Source organism: Callithrix jacchus, chromosome 1 (assembly GCF_049354715.1).
Source record: "Callithrix jacchus isolate 240 chromosome 1, calJac240_pri, whole genome shotgun sequence".
In the NCBI taxonomy this organism is placed as follows: Eukaryota; Metazoa; Chordata; class Mammalia; order Primates; family Cebidae; genus Callithrix; species Callithrix jacchus.
The window spans coordinates 207,784,786-207,811,196 of record NC_133502.1 but is presented as its reverse complement, the minus strand read 5'-3'; the positions used below and the strand labels follow the sequence as shown (position 1 = coordinate 207,811,196).

The 26,411-nt window shown below is 52.5% G+C and overlaps 1 protein-coding gene across 2 annotated transcripts; it reads right to left on the bottom strand.

Annotated features, from left to right (window-relative positions):
* Positions 1–4,461: 4,461 nt before the first annotated feature.
* On the bottom strand, positions 4,462–26,148 carry NCF4 (neutrophil cytosolic factor 4). 2 transcript variants are annotated; one of them, XM_002743738.6, is made up of 10 exons: positions 25,925–26,148; positions 19,723–19,807; positions 18,810–18,963; positions 16,289–16,359; positions 13,228–13,355; positions 12,113–12,170; positions 11,271–11,369; positions 6,694–6,824; positions 6,385–6,450; positions 4,462–4,850 (listed from the first exon to the last, which is right to left on the bottom strand). In XM_002743738.6, exons 1-10 carry the CDS (start codon positions 25,954–25,956, stop codon positions 4,655–4,657), a joined length of 1,020 nt encoding a protein of 339 aa, XP_002743784.6. In that variant the 5' UTR covers positions 25,957–26,148; the 3' UTR covers positions 4,462–4,654. The 2 variants fall into 2 exon arrangements, with proteins under 2 accessions (XP_002743784.6, XP_017818964.4); XM_017963475.4 differs by having other exon boundaries at positions 4,747–4,883.
* Between the last annotated feature and the right edge of the window lie 263 nt (positions 26,149–26,411).

Here is a 26,411-nt window from a genome sequence, read left to right as displayed (position 1 = left end):
CTCCACTCCTTTTTCTTTCTTTCTTGAGATGGCATTGTCTCTATTGATCTCTCAGTTTGTTTATATTTTCTCTGCTAACATTCTTTTGCCAACTCGAATCTACTACTAAGCCTCTCTGCTGGATATTTTATTATTATTATACTTTAAGTTGTAGGGTACATGTGCAGGTCGTGCAGGTTTGTAACATACATATACACGTATCTTGCTGGTTCACTGCATCCACCCCCTTGTCGTCTACATTAGGCATTTCTCCTAATGTTGTCCCTCTCCAATCCCCCCACCTTCTGCTATCCCTCCTCTAGCCCCCCGACCCCTGACAGGCCCCGGTGTATGATGTTCCCCTCCCTGTGTTCTCACTGTTCAACACCCTCTAGTGGACTTTTCATTTCAGTAATTGTTCTTTTCAACTCTAGAATTTCAATTTGGTTCTCTTTTAAAAAATCATTTATGTCTTTGTATTGATATTCTGTATTTGAAGAGTCATTGTTATAATACTTTCTTTTAATTCTTTAAACATGGTTTCCTTTAGTTCTTTAAACATAGTCCTAATATGAAGTCATTGTTTGCTAAGTCCAGCACCTGAATGCTCCCTTCAAGGGCAGTTTCTTTTGCCTGCTTTTATGTGCCTCCTGTGTATGGATCACAGTTTGCTGTTTTTTTTTTTTTTTTTTGCAATTCTCATAATTTTTTGTTGAGAACTATATTTGCCTGTTCTTGCACTGCTATAAAGAAATATCTGAAACTGCGTTATTTACGAGGAAAAGAGGTTTAATCGGCTCTTGGCTCTACAGGAAGCCTAGTGGCTTCTGCTTCTGAGGAGGCCTCAGGAAACCTTACAATTATGGTGGAAGACAAAGGGGAAGCAGGCATCTCTTATATGGCATAGAACAGGGGGAAGAGAGAGAGAAAGAGGAGGCACCACATGCTTTTAAATGTCCGGATCTCACTCACTGTCACAGCAGCACTGAGGGAATGTTGCTCTTTACGAGAAACCACCCCGGTGAGCCAATGACCTCCCACCAGGCTCCACCTGCAACCTGGGGATTACAATTAGACATTGGATTTGGGCAGGGACACAGACCCAAACCCTATCAGGAGCTGTTCTGTAGCAACTCCAGATACTGCTCTGCTAGTCCCTCTGGGGCTCAATGCTGATATTTGGTTTGTCACGTGTTTACTCGTTTAGAGACTTCACTGAATTAATTTTGTGAGATCTGTTTCCTACAATGTGCAGCTCATGATGTCCCTGCTCATGTGTTTTCCTCTTTTTTTTTTTTTTTTTTTTTTTTCTCTTATCCTGGCTTTCTAGAGGTTGTACTTGAGTCTAAACCACTTATTGGTGAAAAGTCGTGCTTAAGCCCCCTTAATTAATTGGTTTCACCCTTTACTTTTGGCTGTGAATGTGGTTTGGAAACATCTCTCACAGCTCAGGGTTCAACTTTGCGCCATGTTCAGTCAGGAACTGATAGCCCAGCATTTCTTTCTCCAGTCACTCCTGAGAGTGACCAGCCTGGGCGTGCACAGTCTTCCAGACCACCAGGAAATGAGTGTAATTTTATTTTTAAGCCTGGCTTCCTAAGAATCCCCTTTGAGTCAGATTAGCTTATTGTTCAGCCATTGTTTGTTCAGAGGTTATGCTTAATTAAGCCTCTTGAGCTGGTGTGTTTTGCTGATTGGTCTGTACGTGATTTAGGAAATGATTTCAAGTCTGCCACACTTTCCACTCTGATTTGTTCTGTGCGGGTGCAGCCCGGCATGGGAGCACAATCTTCTGAGTCCTTGGGGATGACTGTAGTCCTAGAATCACTATTCTTGGTTAATTTTTTTTTTTTTTAAGATGGAGTTTCACTCTTGTTGCCCAAGCTGGAGTGCAATGGCATGATCTAGGCTCACTGCAAGCTCCGCCTCCTGGGTTCAAGTGATTCTCCTGCCTCAGCCTCCCAAGTAGCTGGGGTTACAGGCATGCACCACCACGCCTAATTTTGTACTTTTAGTAGAGACGGAGTTTCTCCATGTTGGTCGGGCTAGTCTCAAACTCCCGACCTCAGGTGATCCGCCCGCCTCGGCCTCCCAAAGTGCTGGGATTACAGGCATGAGCCACCACGACCGGCTTCTTGGTTATTTCTTTACCTGGTTCTCTGTGAAATTTCTGGGCTTATATTTCACTTGATGCCATTAGTATCTGGTCCTTCCTCAATTACTGGCCATCAAGACTTCCATTATTTTTGTCAAATTTTTCAGGATTCTTTCCAAATAGAGTTAGTCCCCTCAGGAAAAGCTGTGGAATTCTCCATCCTGAAGTCCTGACTCTCCCTGGGAAGAACCTCTGCACCACGGCACTAGAGCTGGGGATAGGCAAAGCAGCCTGCTTCTCTGGGAGGGATATCCCTTCCGCGAGTGGGCACTGGAGTGGAGGATGGTATCCCTTGATCTCAGGTTGCCCCTCTCAGCATGGCACCTGCCCTGCAAGGGAGTTAAGGTCTAGCATTCCTGGCCTGCTACGCCTGTTGCAGAGCCCCTGCCCCAGTGGTGGGAGCTGAGTGGGTAAAGGGAGTGTCATGGGTTGAAGTGTTATGTTGAAATTAAAAATGACATGTTTCTTCCTCTCGGTTTTTTTTTTTTTTCTCTTATCCTGGCTTTCTAGAGGTTGTACTTGAGTCTAAACCACTTATTGGTGAAAAGTCGTGCTTAAGCCCCCTTAATTAATTGGTTTCACCCTTTACTTTTGGCTGTGAATGTGGTTTGGAAACATCTCTCACAGCTCAGGGTTCAACTTTGCGCCATGTTCAGTCAGGAACTGATAGCCCAGCATTTCTTTCTCCAGTCACTCCTGAGAGTGGCTCACGCCTGTAATCCTAGCACTTTGGGAGGCTGAGGTGGGCGGATCACAAGGTCAGGAGATCAAGACCATCTTGGCTAACATGGTGAAACCGCGTCTCTATTAAAAATACAAAAATTAGCTGGATGTGGTGGTACGCGCCTGTAGTCCCAGCTACTCAGGAGGCTGGGACAGGAGAATCGCTTGAACCCAGGAGGAAGAGGCTGCAGTGAGCCATGATCATGCCACTGCACTCCAGCCTGGTGAGAGAATGAGACTATGTCTAAAAAACTAAAAATAAAGAAAGAAACACACACACACACACACACACACACACACACACACACACGAAGTCCTAACCCCTGGTACTCCAGAATGTGGCCTTATTTAGAAACAGGAGGTTTCTACAGGTAATCGAGGTAAAATGAGATCATTAGGATGGGCCCTAGTCCAACATGACTTGAGTCCTTATACAAGGGGGAATTTGGATGCATCAACAGATGTACAGAGGGAAGACAGTATAAATGCACACAGGGAGAACGCCGTGAGAAGACACAGCGATACATCTACAAGCTCAGGAGCACCGAACGTTGCCGGCAAACCACCAGAAGCTAAGAAAAGGCAGGAAGGATTTCCCTACGGATTTCATAGGGAGCATGGCCCTGTGGACACCTGGCATTCAGAAATGTGAGACAAGCGATTCTGCTGCTTAAGCTCAATTTTGTGGTACTTTGTATGGGGACCGCAGGAAACTCAGTCCTCTCTGCGGCGATGACCTGGAATAGTGCTTCAACAGCACAGAGCTGCAGAGAGAAGAGATTCTGGCAGCCTATTCCTCCTGGGGTGAAAGTGCGGAAGGTTAGGAGCTGTGGGATGAGGGAGCCCATCTTCCTAGCTGCATCCATGAGCAGAGGATCTGGTGTGGAGTTTCCATCACATGGGGCTGGGGGTGGGGGATGGGAACACGTGTGTCTCAAATGCCACCGACGCTGTTCTTACTGAGATGTAATGATCTCCATGTGCTCAGTGCCCTTAGAACAATTTCTAGAGACTTTAAATAGTTGATTTAAAGTATTTCTCATCAGTTAAACTGCTGTTTCCCTGGGGAGAGGGTCCACCAAGCTCCTCACACCATCATTCTGGGAATGCCACCTGTGTAATTTTTGGCAGATTAGGATAGAAGGCGATTCAGCTTAAAGAATGCTATCCCGTCGCTTTGTGTCCCCCTCCTTTTGGATGAGACCAGAGTCCTTCCCCAGTCCCTACTTATAGTGGAGACAAGTAACCCTGAGACCTGCCTCCCTGCCCCACAAAGCAGCAGATACAGGAAGGCAGAGTAGAGCTCCTGGCCCTCATCACACAGCTGAGGACTTGGCATGGGTGTGACCCCAGAGGGTACCCAGAGCAGATCACTTCTGTGGGGCAGGTGGCAAATCCCAGGAAAAGGGGAGCAGTGGGAGGGAGAAGGGGTGTGGCTTGGGGACCCTCAGGTTTGCCCCCACACAGGGACAGAGCAAGAAAATGGGGTGGTGGGATGGGGGTCTCAGAGCCAGGACTCCTGCTGGATATAAATGCCCCACCCCGTGGATGCTCATGAAATGGTACTTACTCCCCATGAAAGACCTACTCTGTCCCTTAGCCTGCCCCTTTGAGATGGAATGGTTTATTTAAATCAAATGTAAAGAGTAGAAAGAGACAGAATGCAAGCCCCACAGGTCCATTTGCCTCAGAGACGAGAAGTCTGCCCCATCCTCCCAGGTTTTCCTGGTCCTAATCTCCTCTGAGGGTTGAAGGCTCTTGCTGGTGACCCCTCACTGCTCCAGGGACAGCGTCAGCTCAGGGCATCGTGTTGTAGACCCTGTAGTTGTCCTTCTGCGTGATGTGCAGCTTCCAGGGGAAGAGGCGCTTCTGGGAGGGGAGGCTGCCAGCCTGCCGCACCATGAGTGCCACGTCATCATCCGACAGCAGCCGAACCAGATCCCCCTCCGCGTCCCGGTAATTCAAGGCGATGTCCTCCCTCTGGAACTCCCGCCTGCACGGGAATGGTCAGGGTTAATCAAAGGGCCTAAGTGTAGGGGAGGAATAGGAAGAGGGGTAAAAAGAATTTTATGTCCTGAATCCAGGAGTTAGAAAAGACCAGAGCCTGATACAAGCCTGTATCACCCAAGTAATCCAACCTCCCATTGTACAGATGGGGATATTGAGGCCTAAACGGGAGAAGAGGATGGGTACAGTGGCTCATGCCTGTAATCCCAACACTTTGGGAAGTCAAGGAGGGGGGATCATCTGAGGTCAGGAGTTCGAGATCAGCCTGGCCAACATGGTGAAACCCTGTCTCTACTAAAAATACAAAAATTAGCTGGGCGTGGTAGCACACACCTGTAGTCCCAGCTACTCAGGAGGCTGAGGCAGGAGAATCACTTGAACCTGGGAGACAGAGGTTGCAGTGAGCCGAGATCGCACCACTGCATTCCAGCCTGGGCAACAGAGTAAGACTCTGTTTCAAAAAAAAAAGAAAAAGAAAAAAAATGGAGAGTTTCACTGGAAATTAGTGGCACAGCCTGAAATGTTTGTGTATAAATGTGCTAAAGGCTTAGGAGTTGTTATGATGAAGAGTGAGCTTGGCTGGGCACAGAGTAGGGCTGTATAAAGCCTCAGGGAGATGCCTGCGTGAGGCTATTGAGGAGAATCTTGTAAGGACAGGAACTGTCTGGCATGGCTGCGGGAAGATGCTCATTCTTCTCCTTGGCTGGAGCACCTAGAAACTGATCTGAGCTTTCTACAGTAATTTGACAGTGTGGGGCAGAAGCCTGGGAGACTTGCAAACGCTTTCATCCCCAATTCCACTTCTTGAAAATAATTACAAGGAAATAATCAGATAAGTCATTGAATAGGTGAATGAAGATGGTCTGTACAACGTTGTTTAGAGTAGTTAAAAAAAGTAGAAGAAACCCTGAGAGACCAGCAAAGGGCGAGGCCGCATTAATGATGCAGCCGCAGAAAGGTTCTGCGCAGCCGAAGTAACCTTTGCGTGTGCATGTGTCTGTGGGGGTGTAAGTACGGAAGAAACCTGAGTGCACGTCACGTCATGAGGGGGTAAAACTAGGAGGTGATTTCACTTCTTTGTACCTTTCCAGCATGATTTCTGACATTTCTTTTTTTATATAATGAGTTGGAAGAACTTTTAAGGTCAGAAATGTCACGATGAGATTACCATTTTATAAAAGAATATCTAACAATGTCCTAGACCTGGAGAGGTGGTGAGTCCCTAATGGTGGATGGTTCAAGTTCAGGCTTTTAGCCAGAGAGACTTAGCTCCAGCTGCAGACCCAGATTTAAATTCACAACCTGTGTGAGCTTAACCAAGTCCCCCAAACTCTCTGCAGCTTCTCAGCTCATCTCTAAAGTGGGGAGATGCTCCCTAACCTGCAGGCTGAGCTGCAGCTAAAATGAGAAGGCAAAGTACATGCAAAACCCACCGAACCTTCATACGAATGCTTGACATTTCTCCCTGCTTTCCCTTCTCCAGAGAGTCTGAATCCCCAGCCCCGTTCCCAGCCCCTTACCTCATGAGCTCCAGCAGGTCTTTGAATAGTGGAGTGCTGCTAAGATCTTCCTCCACCGCGATGTCCCTGCGGGGGTGACAGGTTGGGGTAAGGAGGCATCAGGATGGAAGTGAGGTATAGGGTGGGGAAATGGTAATGAGGCTGGCCAAGCTATCCTGAATGTTGATGTCTTGTTACAGTGTTGTGGCTCATCTGGGAGCCACTGCGGGCTTTGGAGTGGGAGAGGGACCCATGGGAAGGTGATATGAGGGGTGGTGGTGGTAGGGATGGCAGCAAGGCCGGACAGGCCCCTCCCTCCGGGCCACAGACTTGATGGTGCTGACGGTGTCTTCATAGTAGTAACAGCGCAGCCAGTTGGTGGGGTCGTCCTCCTCAGGGAAGTCTTTCAGGATCTTCACGAAGGACAGAGGGAAGATTCCTGTGGTTCCCCGGACAGTGCCCTGCAGAGGAAGGGAAGGGATGACCAGTTGGCAAGAGGAGAGCAGAGCCACGGCCTGTTCTAATGATGGGGAAAGGCAGGCAAGGTCCGGGTCTTCCGTAGAGGGAGGAGAGAAAGCAAGGAAGTTCGTTGAGCCGTCACTTCTAAGAAGAGTTATATTTGGGTTTTACAATATGTCAGAATCTGAATTTATATGGAAAGCTGCTTTTATTGAACTCATTCATTCAACAAAGAATGCTTGAGAACCAGTCACGTGACAGGCTCTGGGCTCTGAAAACAGATAAAAGTCCTTGGGCCGGGTGCCGCGGTTCACGCCTATTATCCCAGCACTTTGGAGGCCGAAGTGGGTGGATCACCTGAGGTCAGGAGTTTGAGACCAGCCTGACCAACATGGTGAAACCCCATCTCTACTAAAAATACAAAAATTAGCTGGGTGTGGTGGCGCATGCCTGTAATCCCAGCTACTTGGGAGGCTGAGACAGGAGAATCACTTGAACCCGGTGGGTGGAGGTTGCAGTCAGCCAAGATCGTGTCATTGCACTTCAGCCTGGGCAACAAGAGCAAAATTGTGTCTCAAAAAAAACTCCTTGCCCCAGTGGAGTTTCCAGTATGATGAGGAATGACAGGTCATGCCCACCTGTGAACAGTGACCTATCCAGTGAGTCAGGTAGCAGTAGGTGTTAGGGAGGGAACTAGAACAGAGGAAGAAGAGGATGATAGGTGGGAAAGGGGCTGCTGCTGATCCACTCACTCATTCATTCAGCAGATACAACTGTGCCCCTCCTCTAGACCAAGTAGCCAGAAAGCAGACCCAGACCCGGCCACTGCCTGGCCTTTGTGCACGTGTTCTGTTCATCTTCACAGCGACCCTATGGAATATGGATTCTTCACATGCCGTTTGACAAACATATTAACCAAGGCTCAAAGTGGTCCCCTCTGCCCTTCCTTCAGCCTAAGGCCAGGAGTTAGCCAGCATACTGATAAGTAGGACTTTCCAGAAAACAGGAAGGTGACACGTGTTTTCGATTTCTGGAAAGTGACCCAGAGATGCCCTTCAGGCAACGCGAAGAGCCCTGAGGTCCTGAGACAAATCTACAAATAGGCTAAAATGGAGACTGCTGAACTGGCGAAACTAGTGGCCACTGCTAGCTCCTCTCCAGGGACCCAATTCAACTTTTAAAGGTCCTGGCACCCCCGGGGGCTGACCCTGCCTCTGGACCTGTCCCAGAACCTTCTTCAGACACTCCCCACAAGAGCAGTAAGTCTAAAGACAGGACCTAACACAAAGCCTGCCCCAGGCGAAGGTCAAACACAGCCACTTCCTTCCTCCATTCACTGAGTCAGAACGGAGCCCTTCTGTGGGCATTACTGGGACAAAGCAGTGACCGGGAAAGGCCCTGGCTTCTAAGTTTCATTTAAGTCTCCTAAGGACCCTAGTGCCTGGCCAGGCGCCATGCATCCAGGCTCTGGGGCAAGCCCTGAACATCTATCACCTCCTTTACCCCTTCCAGGAACCCGATGAAGAAACATTTACAGAAAAGGAAACCACAAAAGTTGAGTAAGTTTCCACAGGTCCACAAAGCTAGTGAAAAACAGAGCTAGGAAATGAGCCAAACGGGCTGGCTCTGAGTTCACGCTCTTCACCAGCAGCTTTCATTGCCGCGGGCAGGGTAGGTACTGTTGTCCCATATTATGCAAGTGGTTGCGATTTCACCCCCCAGGAGCGAATGTCTGGAGAGCTAATTGATTGTTGCAACTCAGCAGTGCTGCTGGCATCTAGTGGAGAGGCCAGGGATGTTGCTGAACACCCGGCAGTGCTCAGGACAACCCCACAAGGGATCATCTGGCCCCAGTGGCAGTAGCGGCCCAGCTGAGACGCATGTTGCAGACCAAGAAACTAAACTCAGTAGGTTAACTTACTTGCTCTAAGCAACCCAGTTTTTCAGGGTCAGAACCAAAGACAGGTGCATGAGCTCCAGAATGTTCTGCTCCCACCAGACACCTGCCTTCCCACAGGCTGTGTTCCTGCAGGCTCCCCAACCTGCCTGGATCTCCAGGACTATCCTCAGATGGTACCTCTTCCCTGAGGCCTTCTGGTACCATCCTCAGTCTCTGTCCCCACCAATGCCTGAAGCAGCGTCACCTCCAGCCTCGCCTCTAATCTTAGCCTATCCTTACCTTCATTCTCACCTCCAACCTCACCTCCAACCTCATCTCTAATCTCACCTCCATCCTTACCTGCAAACAAACTCACTTCCTCACCTCCATCCTAACCTCCATTGTTTACCTCTAATCTCACCACTAATCTCACCTCCATCTTCACTTCTAATAATCACCTCCAATCTCACCTCCACCCTCACCTTCAATCTCACCTCAATCCTCACCTCCACCCTCACTGTCAATCTCACCTCCATCCTCACCTCCACCCTCACCTTCATCTTCAGCTCTAATCTCACCTCCATCCTCACCTCCAATCTCACTTCTATCCTTGCCTCCATCCTCACCTCCATCTTCACCTCCATCCTCACCTCCATCTTCACCTCCATCCTCACCTCCATCTTCACCTCCATCCTCACCTCCATCTTCACCTCCATCCTCACCTCCATCTTCACCTCCATCCTCACCTCCATCTTCACCTCCATCCTCACCTCCATCTTCACCTCCATCCTCACCTCCATCTTCACCTCCATCCTCGCCTCTATCCTCACCTCCACCCTCGCCTCCATCCTCACCTCCACCCTTACCTCCATCTTCACCTCCATCCTCACCTCCATCTTCACCTCCATCCTCACCTCCATCTTCACCTCCATCCTCACCTCCATCTTCACCTCCATCCTCACCTCCATCTTCACCTCCATCCTCACCTCCATCTTCACCTCCATCCTCACCTCCATCTTCACCTCCATCCTCACCTCCATCTTCACCTCCATCCTCGCCTCTATCCTCACCTCCACCCTCGCCTCCATCCTCACCTCCACCCTTACCTCCATCTTCACCTCCATCCTCACCTCCATCTTCACCTCCATCCTCACCTCCATCTTCACCTCCATCCTCACCTCCATCTTCACCTCCATCCTCACCTCCATCTTCACCTCCATCCTCACCTCCATTTCACCTCCATCCTCGCCTCTATCTTCACCTCCACCCTCGCCTCCATCCTCACCTCCACCCTCACCTCCATCTTCACCTCCATCCTCACCTCCATCTTCACCTCCATCCTCGCCTCTATCTTCACCTCCATCCTTGCCTCCATCCTCACCTCCACCCTCACCTCCATCTTCACCTACATCCTCACCTCCATCTTCACCTCCATCCTCACCTCCATCTTCACCTCCATCCTCGCCTCCATCTTCACCTCCATCCTCACCTCCATCTTCACCTCCATCCTCGCCTCTATCTTCGCCTCCATCTTCACCTCCATCCTCACCTCCACCCTCACCTCCACCCTCACCTTCATCTTCAGCTCTAATCTCACCTCCATCCTCACCTCCAATCTCACTTCTATCCTTGCCTCCATCCTCACCTCCATCTTCACCTCCATCCTCGCCTCTATCTTCACCTCCATCCTCACCTCCATCTTCACCTCCATCCTCGCCTCCATCTTCACCTCCATCCTCACCTCCATCTTCACCTCCATCCTCACCTCCATCTTCACCTCCATCCTCGCCTCCATCTTCACCTCCATCCTCGCCTCCATCTTCACCTCCATCCTCGCCTCCATCTTCACCTCCATCCTCGCCTCCATCTTCACCTCCATCCTCGCCTCCATCTTCACCTGCATCCTCGCCTCCATCTTCACCTCCATCCTCGCCTCCATCTTCACCTCCATCCTCGCCTCCATCTTCACCTCCATCCTCGCCTCCATCTTCACCTCCATCCTCGCCTCCATCTTCACCTCCATCCTCGCCTCCATCCTCACCTCCATCCTCGCCTCCATCCTCACCTCCATCCTCGCCTCCATCCTCACCTCCATCCTCGCCTCCATCCTCACCTCCATCCTCGCCTCCATCTTCACCTCCATCCTCGCCTCCATCTTCACCTCCATCCTCGCCTCCATCTTCACCTCCATCCTCGCCTCCATCTTAACCTCCATCCTCGCCTCTATCTTCACCTCCATCCTCGCCTCCATCCTCGCCTCCATCTTCACCTCCATCCTCGCCTCCATCTTCACCTCCATCCTCGCCTCCATCCTCACCTCCATCCTCGCCTCCATCTTCACCTCCATCCTCGCCTCCATCTTCACCTCCATCCTCGCCTCCATCTTCACCTCCATCCTCGCCTCCATCTTCACCTCCATCCTCGCCTCCATCTTAACCTCCATCCTCGCCTCTATCTTCACCTCCATCCTCACCTCCATCTTCACCTCCATCCTCGCCTCCATCTTCACCTCCATCCTCGCCTCCATCTTCACCTCCATCCCCACCTCTATTCTCACTTCCAAACTCACCTCCAGCCAGTCTTTGTTGATCCGACTGAGGAGGAAGATCACATCTCCAGCTTTGAAATTCAGCTCCAGTTTGCTGTTTCCAGTGAAGTCAAATAGGGCCTAGGGGAAGCGTGCAGTAAGGAAAGAGGGAGAAAACGCTCACCCACTGAGTTCCTATAGAAGTGCCTTACATACTTTAGTGTCCCATTTTACAGATACTGAAACTGAGGCTCAGGGAGAATAAGCGACTTGTCTGAAGCCACCCCATTTTTTAAGGGAGGAGCTGGGATTTGAACCCAGGTCTCCCTGACTCCAGGATTGGTGCTTCTTCCAGACCTGGTGGGGGTGGGCACACAGGGAAGGGTTCGAACTCTCTGGACTAAGCACCCAAACTGGTCCCCAGGCTTCATCGTGGGCTGGGCACACAGGGAAGGGTTCGAACTCTCTGGACTAAGCACCCAAACTGGTCCCCAGGCTTCACTGTGGGCTGAGCACACAGGGAAGGGTTCGAACTCTCTGGACTAAGCACCCACGCTGGTCCCCAGACTTCATCGAGGGCTGTGCCTTGTCTGAGTCATCTCTGCGGCTTCCGTGCCTAAGGCAGGGCCGACTCAGAGGAGGTCCAGGCAAACTGGCCAGATGAGCGTCTGGATGGAAGTGTTCTCTAGCTCTTCATGCTGGTCACATTTCCCTCCCCTCAGCTTGGGGACCCTCAGTGGCAGAGGATGCGGCTGTAGCCCCTTCCTTCCTCCCGGTGCCCAGCACTGTCCCAGACACATAGCAGTGCCAGCAGGAGAGGCCCAGTGGTGGCAGGTGGGCCAAGGCTGATGCCTGCAGGGTGAGAGCCTGGCCAGTGAGGGTACCTCTGCTCTTGGAGCTGCCAGGCGGTCAATGCTGTTGCCTTGTGAAGACACGCTCTTGCTGCGGAGAGAGAAGAGGGGCTTGTCAGCCTTGTGATTCCCTCAGAGCCCAGCTTCCTGCTTCTGTGTCCAGAGGAGCCCCTTGCCAGGAGTGGGGCAGGCAGGGGAGAGAGAAGATGCTGCAGTGCGGCTGCAGTTGCTCCTCCGGGCCAGCAACTTGTCCCCAAATCCTCACAATCGCTTTGGAGGTGGGATTGTTCTTTACGGATCAGGAAGCCAGGCTCAGAAAGCAGGCGGGGAGGCAGCTACACGCTCATTCTGTGCCTTTCACTTTTGTCCATTTTTCTGCTCCCTACAACCAAGCTCCAATGTAAATGTGACTGTTCTAATATTTCAGCTGAGGAAACCAAGGCTTGGAGAGGTAAAGGGCCTTGCTCTGGGAGCCTGTGGCTGCCACGTGGCACAGCTGGAATTAAGACACACCTGCCTGTATGCACAGAGGAGATGCCAGGCATGGAGAGGACCCTTGGAGACACTGGTGGGAGAACATGGAGGGAGAAGCTGGTGGGGAGCTCAAGAGCTCCATCCTGCTTTCCCAGAATTCTTAGTAGCAGTGACCTGGGCCTCGGAAGCCCAACGGTCTATGAGTGGCTTGAATTTTTGGTAGGAGGGTTGGGCTTTTTGGAATAATAGAGCAGCAGTGTGCCCTGGAGGCCAGCGTGATACAACCAGAGCCACAGCTGGCCCCACGGAGCTACAACACACCAGGGAGAAGGCATTCCTAGAGACGGTCAGGGAATGTTTGTGGATGGAGCGGCACTCCATCCTCTCTGCCCCCAACTCTTTCCAGGCACCCAGAGCTTCTGGGCCACCCCAGTGATTGCACCAAACTCTCTGGAGTCAGTATCCCAGGCCTTCTCCTCCAGTCCTTATTATCACAGTGAAAGGCACACACCCTCTATCCCTCCAAGCCTGAGCGTGACTTTCTAATAAACCAAATCAAACCCAGGGATAGGGTTGATCTGTATTTTTCTTCTCTCCTTTTAGGGAAAAGAGATGCTTTCCCAGCAGGGGCCCAGGGCTCTGGCCACGTGGGAGCCCAGGGGCTGGTCACTTACACTTTCCGGGTGCGTGGGCGGAGCCGGCGGAGTGCCTGGGGCACCTGCTCCGCGTCATAGGGTGACTGGTAAAAGAAGATCCGGACGTCCTCATCCATCAGCACCCAGACTGGCAGGCCGAGCAGGTTCTGTGTGGGTGAAACAGTAGGACCGGTGGGGTAGTCAGCAGAAAGATCGAGACCCCTCAGCCCAGATGTCCCATCCCCAAGCCCTGACCTTAGCCCTCCTCTCTTTACTAATGCATGATGCCTCATAACAGAAATGTATTGTTAAAAAAAAAGAAAACTCAACATGCTGAAGGTAACAATTCACAAGTTCTGCTCCTGGGTCCAAGGTCAGGAGAGGGACCATGGGCTTGAGAGGAGTCCATTCAGAAAAGACTTAAAGTTCTCCGGAAACAGCAATAATGGTGATGACAGGCAACATGACCTGGCGGTGACTTTACCAGGTGGATGTCATATGTGTGTCCTCGCCCCATCTCATAACATCCTGTGAGTTAAGATTAGACAGGTGAAGGGATCTGCCCAAGGCCACACAACCTAGCAAGGGACAGAGCTGGGGCACCTAGAGCCATCTGCCATTAAAGGCTACCCCACAGCTCAAGGTGAGACAAGAGTTGGTAACATTATAGCCTACAAAATGCTTCCTGATATTTTAATCTCATATCATAGTTGGAGAAACTGAGGCTTGGAGAGGGAAAGCACCTGGCCAGGAGAGCAGAGCTATGGGACAGGACCGGGACTTGGGCCCCAGTGTCCTTGTTCCATCCAAGCTGGTTACACCACCATGATGCAAAGACTTAGAAGCTGTGAGGCTGTGAGCACCCAGAGCCTGGCGGGGTCATCTCACCAAGCTCCAAGCACACAGGTCTGGGGACATAAGGTTGGCTTTGGGTGCTGAAACTCCAGAGGCACCCAGAGCCCTGCAGAGAATCCCACGGGGACAGCAGGATGAAGTGGGGTTGGCGAACTTTGTCCCAGATGAACTGGGAATGCAGAGTCCAGAAAAGGCTGTTATATGGGGACAGCCTAGAAGATGTTTAAGGAGTCAGGGGCTCCTGGGATCGAATCCCAGCTCTGCCTGTCACCAACTGGGTGGCTTAGGGCAAAATAAATGGTCATTAATAAAATGGGGAATAATAGCCTCTCCTTCGCGGGGCTGTGTGAGAATTAAATGGGTAAACACATGCACAACCTGAGAACAACGCCAGGCATATAACAGGTGCCCACCGGAGTGAGACATCATCATTGTTACTGCCAGTTTCATTACAGTGAGGCACAGTAAGAGCTTAAACCCTGGAGTCACCGAGATGTGAGTTCAAATCCCATCGCACCTACTTAACTTCTCTGCCACGCTGACTTCACTTCTCTGGCATCTAACTAACAAGTGATTGAGGGGAGTAAATAAGATTATTCATTTATCTATAAATGTGCATCAAGAGCCTCCTGGTTGCCAGTCAAAAGTCTTCACACAGTTTCAGGCAATTGTCATTAGCACAAGATTCACATTCTTCATGAGGGTGGGGTGAGAACAGTGGGTAGGACCTACAGATAGTTGGGGGCTTTTCTCATAGCTGCCCAACAATAGGACAAGCAGCCTGGGACAGGGCAGAGTGGTAGTGAGCTCCCCATCTCTGAGGGTATACAAGCACAGGATGGGGTTGCCACGACAAAGATTCCTGCACTGACTGATCTCAGGAACCCAATCAGACACAAATAGGCAGAGACAGATCCTCTGGGCTGCTGGTTGCTAAGACCAGGTATGGAATGAGGAGCCCCAGTTCCCCATCCTCGCCTCCTACCTTCTCTTCCTCCTTCCCTCCGTCCCTCTAGAGCCTACTCCCTCATTCTAGCCCAGCGGGAGGAGGGTAGAGCCTCAGCCACCCTGAAGGAGCAGTTGTCACATGCCCCTTTGAGGGGAGACACCACCAGTGCTAGAACCCACCCAGCTTCCCTCCCTCCCTCTTCCCTGCTCAGAGCCAGGATTCCTGCAGTTACCTGCTCTCTCCTCATTCCTCCCACCTCCTCTGCCCTCCATCTGCTCCCTTCCACCACCAAGAGTCAAAGATCTCTCACATTCCGGAAGCAGGTTCACAGTTTGCAAAGCACTTTCTCATCCTGTTCCTAACAGATCCCAACTTTACTCCTGTGATACTAGAGAGCACTGCCCCATTTCACAGGTGTGAAAACCAAGGTCTAGAGAGGATAGGCAACTCACCCCAAATCACCCAGCCAGTCCATGGCAGAGCCAAGACTAAAGAGACTAGTGCTCTTCAGCCCTGAGGATGCCCCTGGGCTGAGAGGAGGGCTTCCCTTGCCAGCTTCCTGAGGTCGCAATCAGGCCTCTAGTGATGGAGCACTCACAGCCACCTCATGAGGAGCACTGCCCCTTTCCTAGATGGCTCTGGCTGGTGGAAGTCCTTTCCTGACCACCTTGGCCTCTGCCTTTAAGAAGCTCCTTCTTCTATGCTGTTATCTCATCGAGAGGCAGAGTTTGCAGGTCTGAGAATACACAAGGGCGCCCAACCAAGACTCATGAGTGTAGCTAAAATCCAGCCCATGCTCAGGTGAAGGGGCGTGTTGGACCAGAGAAGGCTTTCTCTAGTTTGCACAAAGATGCTATAGGGGCAACCAGTGGCCTGCTTGGCCATGACCCCAGGATGGAGGCACACATATCCCTCCGTGTGATCTCATGATCCACCTGTTGGCATTCCCATGAAACAGTGGGTACCTCAGGGGCAGGCACTGGATGGAATTCACCTTTGTATTTTAACACCTGGCACAGACTTTCACCTGTGGGCTTGGAGCACTAAACGAAGACCTGTCAGTTCCAAGTGTGGCTCCGTGCCTTCTCTATTGCTCCGGCGCCTGTCCCTGGAAGCCTAACAGAAAAACCCATCCTGTTTTTCTCCCCAGGCCAGGCCTTTAGGGATTGAAGATGGGGCCATCGGAGCCAGAGAGCCAGCCCCAGTTCCCAAAGCCACACCCAGGGATGGTACTTGGGCTCCCCCACCAACACTCCATGCCCTCCCATGTGCCAAGGTGGCAAGGCCCACTGGTACCTTCATGTAGGCGTTGAGGGCAGGGATCCGCATCTCGGCGATCTCCTGTTTCACACCCACGTAGACTTTGGCTGAGAAGAAGCAAAGAGCTGTCCTAGGATCCTGGCCCAACATGGCCCCAGGGCTCAGAAATCCCGGCCAGAGCCCCTTCCCGACGGCTCGGCATTCTTCCCTGTTACCTTTCCTGGCACCCCTCCCCTTCCAGCTTTCCTCCTGTGAGCTGTGCTTCCACCAGCTGATATTTTTCTTGTTTTATTTTTTATTGTTGTTTACTGCCTGCCATCCAAACACACACACACACACACACACGCACACACACACACGCGCGCACACACACACGCACACACACACACACACTCACTCTCTCTCTCTCCCTCTCTCTCTCTCTCTCTCTCTCTCATGCACCCGACTCTTAGTTCCAAGAAAGCAGGATTTTCGTCTGCTTGTCTCACAGCCGTTCTCCCCTCACCCAGGACAGTGGCAACCCTGGCTGCACATTCAAGCTACCCAAGGCGTTTGTAAATATCTCACTATGTAGCACTTGCCCCAGGGCAACTAAATCAGAATCTCTGGGGGTGGGACTCGGGAGCCAGGATTCTTTCCATCTCTCAGGCACTTCCACGCGCCACCAAGGTTAAGAACCATGGGCCTAGAATCATGCCCAGATGAATTAATATTTCCTCAAGCTCAAGGCAGAATGTTCTGGGAAAAAAAAGGAAACATGACGGGAGACTGAGAGACAAATGTCTCCTCCTGGGGCCTCCAGGCGAGTGCACTGGTGGAACCATTTCACCTAGAGAACCCCCAGGAGGAAGCAAGCCTGAAACCTGCCTGGCTCCTGGTGTCCAGGTGCTGGTGCTGGTGCTGGTGGCAGTAGGAGGGTCTGGGCTAGAGCTAGACATTTGGGAGTTAGGAGTAAGAAGGCAACAATTAAAGTCCCAGACATGGGTCAGTTTGCCAGGGTGAGTGTTTGGAATGAGAAGACAAGGCAGGGGACAGAGGATGTCCCTTCAGAGGACGCCCACCTTCCAAGGAGCGGCAGAGAAGGTGGATTCTGTAACAGAGATGCCGAAGGAGTCGCCAGTAAGATGGGAAGGGGATTGGGAGACACTGGTGCCTTGGGAGGGTGGAGAAAGCTTAACAGAGGAGTGGGGGCATGAAGATGAGGCTTGGCACTGTCCACGGAAGCCAGAAGTGATGGGTCATGGCCCACCACACTGAGAGGAATTTCAGTGCAGTGGACAGAGCTAAGCCAATCTGAGGGGTTAAGGAGAGGATGGCAATGCCAAGGTGAGACAGTGCATGAATTGATTGCCAAAGGAAGAAGAAAGAGCTATTTGGGGATCCTGGGGACATGGAGGCTCAGGGAGGCTTGTTGTAAGAATGCTGTTTCAGGGCTCAGAATTGTTTAAAGACAGAAGGGGGGTGAGGCTGTGGAGACTCTTAGTAGAGGGAGTTGTGGTATATCAAGGGGAAGATGAATATCAGGATCAGAACCAAAGACAGGTGCATGAGCTCCAGAATGTTGTGCTCCCACCAGACACCTGCCTCCCCAAAGGCTGTGTTCCTGCAGGCTCCCCAACCTGCCTGGATCTCCAGGACTATCCTCAGATAGCAAGGAAAATGGGATTGTCAGTGGAGACCCCCAAAAGAGAGAGGAGGGAAAGTGATGGAGTTTGAGAGGGGCGGCTGGTTTAGAGCAGGAAGACTCCTGGGGGAGCTTCGAGTTCCTTGGTGGTGCTGGATGAGGAGGAGCAGGGTCATAGGCTGAGTCAGAGTGAGAGACAGAGAGACAGAGAACACAAGCTGGAGGCAGGGGTGGAGCTTGGCGAAGGGTCCCTGAGCTTGGGGAAGGGAGACAATGGTTTCCCTCTCTCTGGCCTGCAGGGGATGGAGGGCGCTGCTGAGACACCCCCATGTAACCCACTCATGATAGGGTTCCCTCCTCCTAGGGGCAGGCACTGAGCAGCTAAGGGTGTGGCGCTGTCCAAGGTGCACGTTAAGACACAGCCGGGGAGGAAGGAATGGGAGGCCAGGGGGCGAGGGGACTCTTTGCAAGCAGAGGCATGATCCTGCCCAGCTTCCTGGCAGGACACGGGAGTAAGGAGAGCCACAGGGATGCTGGAAGCCAAGACCATGAAGTCAGAGGGCTGGTCTCCTGGGAGGAAGTTGAGGGCAGGCCGGGAGGTGTGTTTAGGGGCCAGTCTCGGGGATTCCCGTCTCCGAGGAAGGGAGGCTGGGTGCTGATGTGCTCCAGACTGTGTCCTCCTGGTAATAAACAGCAGGAGTGGGTGGCCACCAAGATCATCAGAGCTCTGTGGCTGTGAGGCTGGAGGGCTTGGGGTGGAAGCCACAGCCAGAGGCAGGGGAGCTGTGCGGGGAGGGCCGGCAGCTCATGACTGCTGGGGGCAGGGCTGTAAATTACATGAACAGTTTTCACATGAGGTTGAGATAAAATCGCAGGACAGTGTTGGGGCCCTGGAAGGAAGGAGAGCAGCAGCAGCATGGGAGTGGCGCCTACCTGGGAGCGTGGGCAGGGTACAGGCCAGGGCACTGCTCTTGCTCTCCCGCCCGAACCGCTCCTCCAGCTTGCTCTGCAAAGCATAGAACTGGCGGTAGCGGCGGTAGATGAGGTACTTGGATCCTCCTTTCGTCTTCACCTCGATGACGAAAACCTGGGGAGGAGAGGAGTTGGGGGAGGGCTCAGAGGCTAGGAACAGAAGCTAAAAGGAGGTGGAGGGGAAAAGAGGAGAAGGTGGGGGTAGGGGAAGATGATGAGGATAAGGATGCAGAAGGATTTCTGGAGGCGGAGACCCCTGTCAAGTCAAAAGGCTGGTGCCCTAGAAGTAGGTGAGCTTTGCTAAAAAAAGAAAAAAAAGCTGGAAAAAGTTGAGGAAGTGAGACCCATTAGTAGAGAGACAAGAGCCCTTGGAAAAAGGCCACACCCACACTCAGGCCCAAGAAATGAGGAGCCACCCCTTGAAGGTCACAGTGCAGAGTGGACCCACCACTAGCTGTGCTGCAGGCACAGGGTGCCCCCTCCATCTGTGTCTGCATATGACGGGGTGTTGTGGGGGCAACACTAAAGCCCCTCACCCCCGACTCTCCAGGCGGAGGTTCAGCGGTCAAAGGACAAGATCAGGGTTTCTCAACCTTCATGCCACGCTGGGGCAGGATAGTTCTTTACCGGGGACAGGGCTGTCCTGGGCACAGTGGGGTGTTTAGCAGCATCCTAGATTCTACCCACTAGATATGAACTAGACCTGCCCCAAGATGCAATAATCAGAATCTCCCAGGGTAATGGCAAATGGGCAAAATAGGTCCTGTTGAGCAGCACTGAGACAGAAGTTAAGAGATCAGAGAGTTGGAGGCTCAGAGGTCAGCTGAATGGAAGTTCAGAGGTTGTCGGGTGAAGGACCTGGAATGTCTCTTACGAAGTAGCTGGTGAAGCCTCTCTTCTCCTCGACGTCGGCGATGTTGGCTGAGATGGCAACGTCATCCGGAAGCTGTTCAAAGTCGCTGTGCGAAGCAGAGGAAAAGAAATCCTGGTTATCACCCTGGTGTGTTTTGTGGGCTCACCGGGTATGAGGTAGAATGCAAAGTGAACCGATGATGTGGATCCCACACTGGTCTCTCAGAACCCCTTCCCTGGCCAGGTCCAGCCACTGACCCTGGGAATAGGGAGATAGCAAGACAGCCCAGGCCTTGAGTGTCAGGATGGAACGCTGGCAGCCACATTGGGCGTCGGGATGGGACGCTGGCAGCCATATAGCAACAGCCAAATTTTAGTCTAATACACCGTTGTCAACTGCACAGATTCGTCCTGGAGCAAGGCATCAAATATCTCCATACCAGGCCCGGTCCTAGGCCCTGGGTCACAGGGGTAAACAAAGTCAACACGTGCCCTGGGTAGAGTGCTATGGGAGCCCCACAGAGAGACTGCCTCATTGTGCCCAGGCTGGGGAAATCCTCACAAAGGAGGTGACATGTGAGCAGGTCTAGAGGGTAGAAGAGGCATCTGCCAGGTGGAAATTGGGGAGGGTCTTCCAGGCAGTGAGAGCAGCATGACCTGTGGAGTGGACCCCGATCTGTGTGGCTGAGGCCAGTGTGATCTGAGACTGAATGGGCAGTTGAGGCCAGTCTGAGGGTCCCAGGGGCCAAGCAGGGAACTTCTGTAGCAATGGGGAGCCACACAGGGCTTTGAAAGAAAGTAAAACATAGGCCAGGTGTGGTGGCTCATGCCTATAATCCCAGCGTTTTGGGAGGCTGAGGTAGAAGGATCACTTGAGATCAGGAGTTTTGCCTGGTCAACATGGCGAAACATCATCTCTACTAAAAATACCAAAAAATTAGCTAGGCATGGTGGTGGGTGTCTGTAATCCCAGCTACTCAGGAGGCTGAGTCAGGAGAATGGCTTTAAAGAGGAGGCAGAAGTTGCAGTGAGCCAAGATCATGCCACTGTACCACAGCCTGGGTGACAGAGCCAGACTCCACCTCAGAAAAAAAAAAAAGAAGAAAGAAAGAAAATAAAACACAATACAATGTTGGCTTTAGGGGCCAGCTCAGGCAGGCGTGTGGGGAGAAAAGAATGGCAGAGACTTAGGGGAGAGAGCAGCACTGGGAGGCCCTGCAGTGGTCTGAGAGATTGTGTACACCTGAGCCAGACAGCAGGGACGGGGGGAGATAGACACAAAGGCCACCACCCTTGGTGGACACTGAGCATTTGCTGTATCCCCTGCTTCCTCCTGGCCAGCCAAGTAACGGTTTTGTTTAGAGAGGCCATGTGCCTAGCCCCAAGGTGATAGATCATGATGGGTCTGAGCCAAGCATCACCATCCAGCTCCTGTTTCCCAGCCTCCTTTGCAGCTAGGAGCAACCATGTGACCAGTTCTGGCCAATGAGATCTAAGAGCAAGCCTGGTGGAGGGGCTTCTCCAGAGTGTTTGCTTCTCTGATTGCAAGGGAGGGACAAGGTCAGCACGGGCTTCCCCTTTGAAGGCAGTCTTGAAGCAAGTGTGACATCTGGACCTAGAGCAGCTATGTTGTCTGCATGCAGCAAGACACGAGAAGGGCCAAAGGAATCTCTGGGCTACTAGTCCTGACGTCACTGGCCTGTAGAACCAACTAGGGCTTAGCTCTGAACATTTTTGTGTGTTTTTATTTTGTGTGTGTGTGTGTGACAGAGTCTTGCTCTGTTCCCAGGCTGGAGAGCAATGGTGCAATCTCATCTCACTGCAACCTCCGCCTTCCAGGTTCAAGTGATTCTCCTGCCTCAGCCTCCCAGGTAACTGGGATTCCAGGCATGTGCCCCCACACCTGGCTAATTTTGTATTTTTAGTGGAGACGGGGCTTTGCCATGTTGGCCAGGTTGGTCTCAAACTCCTGACCTCCCAAAGTGGACTTCTTGTTATGTAACCAAATAAATCCCTGTTTGTTTAAACCATCATCTGTGTCCCCATTCCCTGCAGCCTAATGAATTTTCAACAGACACATTACCAATTTCTTGTTGTTCCTAAGTTATAACCAGGAGAGGTTGGGAATTATTTGGATGTGGAGGTGAAAGAAAAGGCAGTGTCAAGAGTGACACCCACACTTCTGGCCAGGATGGCAGCGGGGATCAGGGTTGATGGACTCAGTTTGGGGTTTGCTAATTTGAGAGGCCTGCTGTGTAGCTCAGGATCTCAGCATGGGGTCTTGGCTAAAAGGGGCCAGATACAAAGAACCTGCTGGGCTGGGCGTGGTGGCTCATGCCTGTAATCCCCACACTTTGGGAAACTGAGGCAGGCAGATCACCTGAGGTCAGGAGTTCAAGACCAGCGTGACCAACATGGAGAAACCCCATCTCTACTAAAATACAAAATTAGCCAGGCATGGTGGTGCATGCCTGTAATCCCAGCTACTTGGGAGACTGAGGCAGAAGAATCACTTGAACCTGAGAGGCAAAGATTGCAGTGAGCCGAGATCGCACCATTGCACTGCAGCCTGGGCAGCAAGAGGGAAACTCCGTCTCTAAAACACGTGGCTTGTGGGTAAGACGCCCGCTCCTGACTCAGTGAAGAGCTATCAGGGAACAGAGGAGGGGACTGAGAGGGACAGAAAGGGGAAAACAGACTGCCAAGGAGAGGAAGGAGGAACAGCCAGGGGTTGCTGAGGTCACTGGATCCAGACACTTGCAGACAGGCAAGGAAACAAGAAGCAATTGTGATTCTTCTGGTGCAGCAATTGGGAAATGTGGGGCAGGCGGGATTGCAGGGGCTGCCAAGACCAAGGCCCCAGAGCTGGCTGGGACCTCAGGAGTCTACACACCCTATTCCCAGTGCATGCTGGACCCACATGACCTGGGATCTGAGGCTGCATCAGAACTCAGGATGCTGCACCCGGAGGTGACTCAGGGTGGCAGTGGGCGGGTAGTGGAAATTCCCTCTCCCAGCCCCACTCTCCACACATGCCCCCGTGGTGATACTCTTGGGAGAAGCTTCCTCCTCCACTTTCTCCCCTGAGGCTGTGCTTGTCCTGGGTAATTTCCTCTGCAGTATGATGGTGGGGGGTGGGGGGCAGGAAGGAACCTGAAGGGGAGAAACAGCCCTGAGCAGGGCAGCAGGCAAGTTGGGTAATAAGAACGCCAGCTACCTATTTCCTGAGGGCACCAGGAGCTCTTCTAAGACAGTGTCACCTTTGCAGATTGGGAGACTGAGGCACAGCGAGAATTAGCCCAAGTAAGTTGGGAAGCTGGGATCGGGGCCCAAGCAGTCTGGCTCCAGAATTTTGCTACCAAACCCCGCCACACTGCCCCACTCTCTGAACTTCCCGGCAACTTGCTGTGTGAACTTAAAAAAAAATCCCAGCCCTTCTCAGCCTGTGTCCCCATCTAAAATAATTATAATTTTAGCGAACCTGTATGTGGCACTGCCTGTGGGCCAGACACTGTTCTAAGCCCATTAGGACATATGGGCTTCTCAGAGCTCACAGCTCCAAGGAGAAGGGAAGGGGACGGTGAACACTAAACAAATAATGACAAAATTCAAACGGGCACAGTGTTGAGAAGGCAAAGCACAGGAGCCTGGCCATTACTATATTCCCTCAAAGAGTCGGTCATGCAGCAGGCAGGAGACATTTGGGAGCAGGAGCTTGTACTATGGAGCCTCATGCAGTGTCAGAGGGCATCCTTGGGCTGAGAGTGGTCAAGGAGGGCTTCCCGGAAGAAGCAGCACCAGTGGTCAGCCAGGAAAAGCAAAGAGGAGTTGGTCATGGGACAGCAGGAAAGGTCTTTTAGGCAGGGGGAGCTGCAGGTGCAAAGGCCACAGCCATCCAAGAAGGGCACGTTCAGGGAACCGCAGGGAGCTGAGCATGGCTGGAGCACAGAGCGGGGAGGTGGAACATGGTGAGAGAACAGCTGGAGAGACAGGCAGGACCCGCTCAAGAGGCACCTCGATGCCTCGCAGAGGGACCTCGAGTTTTTCCTGGGCTGGCCAGGGCCGAGGAGGGGGTCAAGCAGGACACACTCTGGCAGATGCTCGAGGTACAGGAACAGCCCTGGGGACAAGAAGACCAAGCCGCCTCAGGAAGATTCCTCCCTGTGCTCCAGCTCCTTCCCTCCTCTGTAAAATGGGGACAAGAGAAGTACTTATGTCTCCGGGTGGTCACGCAGTCTCACCTGTAACAAACATAGCCCTAAAATCCCCACCAGGGCAGGGACCCTGCTCACCCTACATCCCAGTGCCCAGAACAGAGCGCGGCATATGGTAGGTGCAATACGCAGCCACTACCCCCGTCTGCATTTATGCCGTGTTTGGATGGGCAGTGTAAGAATGGCCTGGCTGCCTGCGGGGCAGGCAAGAAGAGCAGCAAACCCAACTGGAAGTTCCCTGGAGTAGCCGCCCCCGCCCCCCACAGGGACGCCACCCAGGCCCTGCTGGGCTGGGACATTCTGGCTCAAGACACACTAGTGCCGTTCATGAACGGTCCACTTTGGAGCCTGTCCTCAGGGAGGCTGAAGTTGGAAGAATCCTTCGAGGGCAGACAGGGCAGGTTTTGTGGCACCCGGCACAGAGTAGGTGCTCAAAACATGTCTGTTGGAACCGAACTTGCCACCCCTGTGGCAGCACTCTCCATCCCCGGAAGTCTCGCCTTGGGGTTCTAGAAAGTCCTGCTGTGCAAACCTGCACCCTCTCCTTGTACTTTCCAGAATAATCCAGGCTTGCTCTCAGATGAGGCCTTTGAGGTACAGGGAGCCCCCATGCCCCCAGTGCCTGACTCAAGGCCTTGTGAAAGGCAGTCCCACACCCCTCTGAGGGCCAAGGTGGCTGAAAGGGGACAGGGAGCAGGGGAGAGGGCACACACAGGCCTGCCAACTGGCTCTTGCCATCATTCCCTGAACCTTTTACCGCAGAAAGCAGGAAGTGTCCAAGCCTGCTTCTGTTTCCGGAAGATTCGAGTTTACAGGCAGCTGGGTCCCCCAGGAGAATGTGCCGAGAGGAAGGAATTCATGTTGGCCAGCCTTACCCAGCTCTAGTACCCGGCTCTGAGCTCAGGAGGACCGTGTGGACTCCCTGCAAGCATTTGTTTCTGCTGCCCGTGTCCCCACCCACCCCGCAGGTTCCCTGCTTAGGCCTACACCAGCCTGGCCTGTCTCTGATGACCCCCAAGTGGCCTCCACATAAATCACAGCAGTCACCTGCTGTTCCATTCCAGTGGGTGCAGGGCCAGGCCCTGTGACTTCAAGGCCTTCGCAGCTCCTAGGGCAGTCCTGACTATGGAGGAAAAATTCTGGAGATGCTTGCCAAGAGACGAGGCTAGACCCTGGTGAGGCTGTGTCCACACCCCAGCCCTGCCAGCCACTCTCTGCAATGCTGAGTAAGTCTCTTATCCTGCCTGGGCCTCAGATTTCCCATCTGCACAATGGCAAGTTAGGACTAGAAGAATCTAAGACATTTTCCACCTCAAAGATCCATCTATCCATTCATTCATGGATTCATTCATTCAGCAACATTTATGGAGCCCTTGGTCCTGGTGTGCAATAGGAAGGAGATAACTTCTAGGGACACAGCAGTGATCAGAGCAGACAGAACCTCTCATGGAGCTTGCTTCTCATGGGGGAGCCACAGCTAAAGAAAAAAATAATAAATGAGCCTGTATTATTCCAGGAATATAAGGACTAGGCAGAAAAGGGAAACAGGGCAAAGGATCAGACAGCAGTGAGGTGGGGGCTGTCAGGGAAGGCTTCTTGCAGGAGGTGGCATTTGAGCCAAGCCCTGAATAGAGGAAGAACAAGCCAGATTCTGTGAATTCTGTTTGCACAGATGATGGAAAGTGCTGATCACCATGTGGAGCAAAGGGCCCCAGCCTGGGACCCGGGACAAGTGCGTTCCTCTCCAGACACTCCCACTCATTCGTGTGGCCGTCGGCAAGTTGCTCCCCCTCTTGGAGCCTCTGTGTTCTCACTTGTGTCTGAGGATGGTGAGCCACAGCTCGGAGGTTCCTTAAAGCAGTTCTGAGAGGCTGCATTTCTGAGTATTTGGGTTCTGACTCAACCCCAGCCTCTCCTGTTGGTCAGGGGCTGCAGAAGGACCAGCCTTTGTCCCCAAGGCCTATCAAGAGCAGTGAGAAGGCCCAGGGGCAGCCACACCCCGGCACTCACCTCTCGGCCCGCAGCTGCTGGGCCACAGCCATGGTGGGCGATGGTCCCAGGGAGCAGGTGGAGAGTCTCGCCCACCTGGTCCCAGGCTGAGTTCACCTCTCACTTCCTCCAGCCACCCTGTGCCTCGTCTCAGCCTGCGGTCCTGGGAGTCCCCAGGAGCTGCCTTTGGAGAGCACAGGCCTGCTTCTCTCCACTCTGGCAGAGGCTCCTCCTCCAGGCTCTCTGGGTCTAGCCTATGGCCCACACTTCCTCTTACCTCCCAGCTGCACAGCAATTGAGGAAGTGGACCCATGGATGCCAGGTTTGCAGCAATCCACTTCCTTGATGCCAGTCCTTGGTGTCAAGCCTCAGTTGGGCATAGAAGCCTTGCTCCATCAGAGATGGGGGTCCCAGCCATCAGGGGGTCCCCCTCCCCTGGGGAACTTCACATCCTCTAGCCCATCAAGCCCAACCCTCATTCTCTCACTGCCAAGCCTTGCCCAAACTC

Bases quoted from the DNA above. Each gene is read 5' to 3' on its own strand.
- NCF4 (XM_002743738.6), bottom strand. From the start codon at position 25,956: ATGGCTGTGGCCCAGCAGCTGCGGGCCGAGAG. The intron at 18,964-19,722 runs GTAAGAGACATT...TCTCCTCCCCAG, and splicing joins GAGGCTTCACCAGCTACTTC to GTTTTCGTCATCGAGGTGAA. The intron at 4,851-6,384 runs GTAAGGGGCTGG...ATTCCCGTGCAG, and splicing joins GACCTGCTGGAGCTCATGAG to GCGGGAGTTCCAGAGGGAGG.